Source organism: Protobothrops mucrosquamatus, unplaced genomic scaffold, assembly GCF_001527695.2.
Source record: "Protobothrops mucrosquamatus isolate PMUCROS unplaced genomic scaffold, P.Mucros_1.0 scaffold2611, whole genome shotgun sequence".
NCBI classification, from domain to species: Eukaryota; Metazoa; Chordata; class Lepidosauria; order Squamata; family Viperidae; genus Protobothrops; species Protobothrops mucrosquamatus.
The window spans coordinates 38460-47725 of record NW_015388665.1 but is presented as its reverse complement, the minus strand read 5'-3'; the positions used below and the strand labels follow the sequence as shown (position 1 = coordinate 47725).

Sequence of the window (9266 nt, the reverse complement as noted above, 5' to 3'; positions counted from 1 at the left end):
ATATATATATATATATATATATATATATAGAGAGAGAGAGAGAGAGAGAGAGAGAGAGACCTGCATATATATATAGATATATAGATATATATATGCAGGTCTTGGCGTATTCGGGTCTTTTCCCATGTAAGATTGAGAGTATCTTGGTGACATTTCGACGAGGTCCCACTCGTCATCTTCAGGCTGGGGTCTTCGGCTTCGTGCTTGTGCGAGCAAAGTGTGATCGGAGCTGCCGTCTCTCTATAAATATTGGTGGGGGTGTGTGGAGTGCTGGCTTAGTTGCTGTAGGTGGGTTGGTTGGCTGTGTAGGGGTTATTGTTTGCGGATTTTTCATCTGTTTCGTAACATCCTGAGTAGTTGAGGTCTTCAAACTTGGCCCTTTTATGACTTGTGGACTTCAACTCCTCCCCTACATCAAAGGCATCACAGATAAAATCAGCAAAATTCTCCACGAACACAATATCAAGACAGCCTTCGGCACCGACTAAAAAATAGCCGACATCTTAAGAAACCCCAAAGACAGGATCCAGCTAGAAAACCAAGGAGTCTATGAAATACCATGCAAAATCTGCCCAACCACATACATTGGATAAACTAATAGGAGAATAAATGCCCGCATCGCAGAACACAAGAACGCAGTCAGAAAAGAAGAAAAAACTTCCTCCCTCTTCCAGCACCTTAAAGCTACAGGACATGAAATTGATTTTGAAGGAACCAAACTAATCTCCAAAACTGAACACCACAACAAGAGAATAATTATGGAAGCCATCGAAATAGAAAACACCCCCACAACATGAATAAACGTGACGATACCTCCCGCCTACCAGACATCTGGAAACTAGCCCTAATCAACAAGCGAGTCCTAGCCACGAAAACTGACACCAGACCCAGAACAACATAGTACGCCACCACCATTCACTCTCACCAGACCCAAACCCAAGCCCAAACCCATCCCTCAGACAAAATGCAACCGCCATCCAGAAGCCAAACCACGACGACATCACCAGCTGCTGCACCTCCCTCCGACCCCCACACAAAGCAAATGGACACACGCCATGAACACAGAGCTAGACTGCAAACTCGTAGCCAAACCAAAGCCCGGTATGCTACATCACAGCCTTCTGCTCTGGACATCGCATCACAGAACTCAGGAGGTTACAACGCTGAAGCCCAGGATGTTACAACACAGCCAACCACCCAGGATGTTGCAACACAAAACTCAGGATATCACTACACTAGATCTCAAGATGTAATCACACAACCCATTACCCAGGTCGTTATAACACAAAAGACTAATGGGCACACAGCCAGCACCTCAACTACTCAGGATGTTACGAAACAGATGAAAAATCTGTTCTGTCCCCCGTCCGACTCACACCCCCCAACCAGTCAGCCGAGGGCTGAAAAACTGCTCAGCACAGTCAAATACAAATGAACACTTGGCAGCAACTTCGTGGCTGCCTGCCAAAGCCTTTACTGATAATACAAAACCAAAACATACAATAAGTCCAGGATAAATTGCCGGAGTGCTTGCAACAGGAGATTCAGCAAAATTGTCCATCACAAGAGTTTCACATGACACACCCCTTGCTTATATAGCCAGTGGGGTGTGGTCCAGTGACTCAGCTGAAATCTCTGGCACGGCGTTTCAGCTGCTGCGCACGCTTGTCCCTCCGACGCTGCCGTGGATCCAGCCAAGACGTATCCTCTTCGGAGTCCGATACACCTGGCTCCTGGCCGATCCCAGAAGCACCTGGCTCCTGGCCAATCCCAGAAGCACCGGGCTCCTGGCCAATCCCAGAAGCACCGGGCTCCTGGCCAATCCCAGAAGCACCGGGCTCCTGGCCAATCTCCTCTCCGTCAGAAGGCACCGAAGGCCGCACCAGAGGGGAAGGTCCTGGAGAGGGAAGCCTGGCCATCTCCTCTCCTTCATGTTCAGAGCCTTCCTCCTCTGATGAGAGGGACCCACAGGACGGAGCCACAACAAAATCCGCAAACAATAACCCCTACACAGCCAACCAACCCACCTACAGCAACTAAGCCAGCACTCCACACACCCCCACCAATATTTATAGAGAGACAGCAGCTCCGATCACACTTTAGTAATAGTTTCCATTCCTACCCTTTATTCCGTTTTTCTAACCATTTATAAAAGTTTTCCCATGATTGGAAGTATTCTGAATCTTGTTTCCCTTTCATTTTCAATGTGAGCCTATCCATTTCTGCGCAGTCCAGGATTTTCTTAATTATATCTTCTTCAGATGATATTTCTTCATTTTTCCAATATTGAGCAAATGTAATTCTCGCTGCTGTTAATACATGTAATATTAAGTATACACATTCTTTATCATAGTTTTCTGAAATTATACTAAAAGTAATAGTTCTGGTTTATAGTCTACATGTGTTCCTGTCATCTTCTCTAGCCACCTATGTATTTTTGACCAAACGTTCTTTGCTTTAGAGCATGTCCACCAACGATGGTAATACGTGCCTGGATTTTGTCTACATTTCCAACAATTGCTAGACATACTTTTAAACATTTTTGCTAGTCTTGCAGGTGGTAAGTGCCATCTATAGAACATTTTATATAAATTTTCTTTATAAGTAGCTGCCCTTGTTATTTTATAGTTTCTTTCCCATAAGTTTTGCCATTTTTTTTAACTCTACATTGTGCCCAAAATTTTTTGCCCAAGTTATCATTGTTTCTTTAACTTGTTAATCTTCCATCTTTAAATTTAACAGAAAACTGTACAATTTCTTAATCAAATTGTCATCTGATGACAATAGTATCTGGTCAAACGCTGTCTGAACTTTGTAAAAACCATATATTTTTGCATCTTTCTCGTATCTCATTTGCAAATGTGTCCACCATGATAGCTCTATGCCCTGTTCTTCCAATTCTTGTTTAGTTGTGGTTTCCCATCAGTATTCAAAATATCTATATAAGTCACAAATTTTTCATAATTAATTAAATTTGGGTGTACAAACGCCTCCATTGTCGAAATCCATCCTGGTATTTTCATGTAAATTCTCGATTTTATCTTTTCCCATGTCAAAAGCAATGCATTTCTTACATAGTGGTTTTGAAAGTATTTATGAATTTTGTTCTTCCCATACCATAGAAAGGCATGCCATCCAAGTTGTAGGTCATGCCCCTCTAAGTATAATAATCTTTTGTTTCTAAGGGTTATCCATTCTTTTAACCATGTTAGTGCAGCTGCTTGATAGTACAAAACCCAAATCTGGTAGCCCAAAACCTCCAAAGTAGTTTTGGTAGGATGTTCATTTTCACAGTCGCTATTCTTCCCAAAATTGATAGTTGTAGATTTGTCCATTTTTTCAGGTCTAGTTTTATTTGTTTTAGTCATTTTACATAGTTGTCTTCTTTTATTGTTGCATACCTTGCTGTTAGATATATCCCCAAGTATTTAACTTTCTTAACTACTTGAAGGTCTGTTTTTTCTGACAATTGGTTTTTTTGTTTATCTGTAAGATTTTTAACTATAACTTTAGTCTTTTCTCTATTTATTTTCAGTCCTGCTACTTCTCCAAATTCTTCGATCTTTGCTAATAATTTAGGACTTGTCTCCAACGGATCCTCTAATATAAATACCAAATCATCCGTGAATGCTTATAATTTGTACTTTTCGTCTTTTATCTCTAGGAATGGTCCTGATTCTTTGCACCTGACATTATGTCTTGTCATTATTGACAAGAATCCAATCAACTAACAGTCAGCACTACATTGGCACTAGATAAGGGTTAATGGGATTCATGGGAGGCTGGACTTGGATCTCTTGTGGCAATGCAAGGACTCTAAACTGATGTGTTTAACTTCACCCCTGGCTGTGCCTGCCCTTCTACACAAATCCCCAGAAGATCCTCATGCCCTTTAGCAACATTGTTCAGTTGTGCACTGTGCCTACAGGTAGTATTCAACTTACAACCATTCATTCAGTGACCATTTGAAATGGCGACTGTGCTGAACGAAGGGTCTTACAAACTGCCCAAAGTTATAGCTGTTGCAGCACCCTTGCAGTCATGTGAACAAAATTTGGGTGCTTGGCAGCCCAACCACAGTTACAACTGCAGGGGCAGTGCAACTCTCTTCACCCGCCTGTCTCCTTCCCATCCAGCCCACCAGTGCACAGAAAATGTTCTGCAGCCCAGGAGGTCTTGGCCAGCTATAGGGCCCACTGGTGCACAAAAATCTGCCATGGCCCAGGTGGCCTCAGCTACCTAGCCTACCAACATGTGCAAAGCTTCTCACTTAACTTCATGTTTTTTCTTCAGCTGCTGTCAGGCACATGCAACCTATGTAAGGTGCACCCTTCCTACCAAGGCCACCTCATGACATTCTCCAAGCAGTCTCCAATTTTTCCGTGTGTTGGGGGGCCCTGTAGCCAACGGAGACCTCCTGGGCCATGGCAGGTTTCCATGGATTGGTGTGCTATGTATCTTGTGCTGGGCCTCCCCCACCCCCCTGATGTACCCCCACATCCCTTACCTCGGATACTGGCCCATGAGATTGCTTAACAACCACAACCAAGAGTTCCAGGATTGCGGTCACATGTGACATCTTGCTTAATAATCACTTCACTCAACAACTGAGATTCTGGTCCCAATTGTGGTCATAAGTAGAGGACTACTTGTATTTATATTGAATAGTCCTACAGGTAGTCCTTGACTTACACCCACGTGACCGCTTCACTCAAGAACTGCAATTCCAGCTCTCCCAGTTGCAGTCATCAATTGGACACAGTGAAAGAGCTGCCTGCTGAAGGAGGGCAGGCAGCTCCCCTCTGTGTGCAGAAAGGAACTTGTGCACTGCTCTGGAGAAATGAAGTGGGGAATGTGAAGATCCCTGCTTCGTCTCTCCAGCCCAGTGCACGAATTCCTCCTCCACCATGCGTGGAAAGGAATTTGTGCACTAGACTGGAGAGGTGAGGTGAGGATCACGAAGATCCCCACTTCGTCTGTCCAGCCCAGTGCACCCCAGTCTCTCCCCTCCTCATCCAGAAGGAACTCATGCACTGGGCTGGAAAGACAAGACGGGATCACAATGATCCATGCTTTGTTTCTGCAGCCCAACAAAGGATTTCCACTCACACCTCTTGTATGGAAGGGAGGGGAAATCCTTCAGCAGGCAGCAGCAACTTGCAATCTTCTCTGCCAGCTTCCCTACTGACTTTTTGGGGAAGCTGGCAGAGAAGATTGCAAATGGCAATCCCATGATTGTGGGGTGCTTGGCAACTAGTCTTAAGTGTGAACAGGTTACCCAGATCACAATCACGTGACTGCACAGGGGGGATGGAGCAATGTTTTATGATGACCAGAAGTGTGTTAAAACAGGGCTTTTCAACCAGTGGTACACGTACCACCAGTGGTACTTTGGCACATGGCAGGTGGTACGCGACCCTCCTAGACAAGTGTAGTGGGGGAGGGGAATGAGCTGAAGCGACCCAAGCCTGAGGGAGAGGCAGCTGGAGCTGCAGGACTGTCTGGGCTTAGCAGAAGCCCCAGGAGCGCTGCAGGGCTCCAGCTGATTGGCGCTTCCATAGCTGGAGATGAACTGAAGAGAAAAGGAGGGGGGGAGAGGAGAGGATATAAAAGGAGGTGGTTTTGGCGGGAAAGGGGATGGAGAAGGAGCTGTGGAAGGAGACCTCAGCAGGCAGGGAGGAAAAAGAGACAGGGAAGAAGAAACTGTTGCTGAAAGAAAAGGTCCCCTGGTTAGTTTTCTCCAGCCAGGAGAACGCAATCAGCGCTGATGAAATGAAAAGCCGGGAGACGAGCATGTCGGAAAGGAGGTTGGTTTATTTAGTTCTGGGTCAGCTGGCAGCTTGATTGGGTTACCATAAGGATTTTTGTGCAGTTTTTACAGCGTTTAGTAATTCAGAGGCTCGGTTTGTGTGCTTTGGTTATTGGAATATTTTAGTCTGTTTCACAAAGGCTAGCAATAAGTCCAAAGTGTTGGCTTCCGTAGGTTTAATCCCTTTAAACAAATGTAATTAGTTTTACCCCCTTATCTTGAGTCTGTCTATGGCTTTTAGCAAGTTTTCTTTGTAGGTAAACAGGCTTAATTTAAGGTTATCACTTTTTGCAATTGCAGGAGCCTTTCAGGCTCGGGTTGCAACATTGTGACACGCCTGAGGCAGTTTAAAGGAAAAAAAATGGAGTTTAGTGTTTTTTTATTCTGGGAGGCTTTTGTGAGCCTTTCTTGCTTTGCGCTTGATTCCTGTGTCTTTAAGGGTACAGTGAAGGGACTGTGTGTGTGTGTGTGCATTCTTACTACACTGTGGAAGGAGAGGAGAGGGAGAGAGGGAGAAGGGCCGACCAGCCAGCTGGTAGTGGTGCATATTAATAAATATGGATAAATCCATCGTACATTTGTCAGCGCAAAGGGAAAGTGATTCAGCAAAGTAACTGCCACCGAAGAAATTAAAACCAGTACTTTTTTCTTTTTTTCTACAGTTTGTAACATTTTATTAGATTATAGAATAAAATACAAAAATACAAAAGCAAATAGTAGGACACAGTGGGGAGGAAAAAGGGGGAAAAAGTGAGGGGGAGAAGGGAAAAAGAAAAGAAAAGGCATTGACTTCCGACTTCCTCTGTTGCAGTAGAACAGTGTTTCTCAACCTTGACAATTTTAAGGCATGTGGACTTCAACTCCCAGAATTCCACAGCCAGCATTGCTGGCTGTGGAATTCTGGGAGTTGAAGTCCACATGCCTTAAAATTGTCAAGGTTGAGAAACACTGCAGTAGAAGGAAGCATTAACACTGAACCTCAACTTTTTACTTTTCCATAATATTATAAACTAGCCATTCCTATAACAACAAATGAATCTAATCAGTAAAACCCACCCACCCCCTCCTTGTTTTTAGTCATCAGGTTTTTGACACCTTGCTAAGCACTGGTGGTACTCAAATATTGTTATGTCCTAAAAGTGGTACAATATGTGAAAAGGTTGAAAAGCCCTGTGTTAAAAGACTGGTCCCTGATCTCCCTTCCTTCCGCCGCGCCCTCAAGACATGGTTGTTCCAGCTTGCGGGACTGGCCTAAGGGATTTTAAAGGGGTTTTAATTACTTTTAATTAGATCACAGTTAAATATTTCGTTTTAATTAATTTTAACAGGGGTTTTGTATTTTTTGTATTTTAATTGATTGTTAGCCGCCCTGAGTCCGAAAGGAGAAGGGCGGGATATAAATGTAATTAAATAAATAAATAAATAAATAAATAAATTAAGGACTGCCTGTATTCCACAAAGTTTGAAACAAACCAATTTCCCATCATGTATACCATAGTTCAGGGGTCTTCAAACTTGGCCCTTTTATGACTTGTGGACTTCAACTCCCAGAATTCCTCAGCCAGGCACGCTGGCTGAGGAATTCTGGGAATTGAAGTCCACAAGTCATAAAAGGGCCAGGTTTGAAGACCCCTGCCATAGTTGATAAGAAAAATGCTCTGTGTATACTCAAATCAGCTGCTTACTTTTTCACCTGCTTCCTCAATTAATATTTTCACTAGTGTGTTATAGATATTGTTTGAAGCATCTGCTGAGTAAAAATCTAGTTCTTGGCTCATTTATCTAGCCTAGAAAGTTCTGGAGTGCTTTAGTTGTACAGTACTTGCAGTTCGGTAAGAATAGCAAACCCTAAAAACAATTCTGTGTCCTTCACCACTGAAAAATTTCTCTCTTGTTTTAATCAGGTGCCCCTAAGAAGGAAGTATATTTCATGGCCATTATAGATATCCTTACACCATATGACACAAAGAAAAAAGCAGCGCATGCTGCCAAAACTGTGAAACATGGGGTAAGAAGGAACTATTTATTTTCTTTGTCCTCAGCATGCTTAGCCAAGCAATTCCATGTTTCATAATATGTTTCAGAACAACTGAAGCCACAGTTGGCTGAGCAGTGATGCAAAATTGCTGGAGGGAGGCAGGGATGGAACTGTTTCATACATGCATTGATGGGGCTGCGCTTTCCATGAGGTTTGGGGGGGGGGAATTTTTCTTTCAGTATATTATACTTGTTTGGGGTTACACTAGAGTTTTTACTTGTTTATCACTCAAAATGATAATAGTTTTTCAGGAGGTCTGGTTGCAGAGGGCTCTAGAATTTGCAAAAAATAATGAAAAGTTGAGATAGACATTTTGTTCAATAAAAGCCATATACAGCCAGAGAAACTCAGGTTGTCCACCTCTACATCAGATATTAGGTTCCAATGGTTCACGTATATGCGGATCACCATTCTGATTATCATTTAAGCAAGATCCATTACAATCTTTCATTTTCTAATCATTTTGGTTGTCATTTTCTGACCATTCTGCAGCTTTCAACTGTACACATCAGGAATATTTTAATGTAACCACACCACAGATACATTTTGATATGATTTTTCTGTTGCTGTTGTTCGGTCTTCTGTTTCTGTCTATTCCTATGGTTTTTTCTCCCACAAGGTACACCCTTTCAGTGAAGGTCTTGCCAGTGTGCATGACTTCCCTCTTAAATAACCTTGTCCAGTTCAGCTCTGCCCATCAGGGCTTCATCATCCAAAGCCATAAGTTAGAGCAGGGCTTTTCAACCTTTTTACCAATTGTACCACTTTGAGGATATGGCAATATTCGAGTACCACCTAGCAAGGTGTCAAAAACTTGATGACCAAAAAAAAAAACCTGTTCAAAGTTGCAATTGCACTGAAATGACTTATCACCATTTTTCACACTTAATGACCATTGCAGCATGCCCAGTGTCATGTGATGTATATTTGGATGCTTGGCAACTGATTCATATTTATAACGATCACAGTGTTCCAGGGTCATGTGATCCCCTTCTGCAACCTTTTGACAAGCAAAGTCAATGGCAGAGCTGCTGGTGGCCAAGTGCTAAGGCGGGACTTCCTTTCCTCCCTCCCTTCCCTGCCTCCCTTTTTCTCATTCCCATCTCCTTCTGAAGGAAGAATTTGACCCCCCCCCCCATATTTTCCCTCTTCCATATATTGATCAAACAAGGAAAGGCCTCCAGAGACAGAAAAGACAAGCTGCTGAGTGAACTAGCTTAAAAAGGCACATTCCTCTTTAAGAATTAGCTACTGGCTAGAAAGGAAAGTAAGGAGCGCAGCCGGCACTTAAGGAAGAAAAAAAATGTAAGTACTGGCTGCCGGCTAAGGCAACCTCCCCAAATGGTTCCATTCATAAGTAAAGGAATGCTACAGGCAAAATCCATTCAGGAGAAAAATACTTCAAAATCCCTTGCAGCA

The 9266-nt window shown here is 43.1% G+C and overlaps 1 protein-coding gene across 1 annotated transcript in view; it reads left to right on the top strand.

Annotated features, from left to right (window-relative positions):
- Positions 1–9266, top strand: part of LOC107296042 (phosphatidylinositol 5-phosphate 4-kinase type-2 beta) — a 24308-nt gene that overhangs the window by 12463 nt on the left and 2579 nt on the right. Inside the window, exon 6 of the mRNA XM_015825382.1 lies at positions 7714–7817. Coding sequence (XP_015680868.1) covers positions 7714–7817 — 104 coding nt within the window. The remainder of the gene's footprint in view (positions 1–7713; positions 7818–9266) is intronic.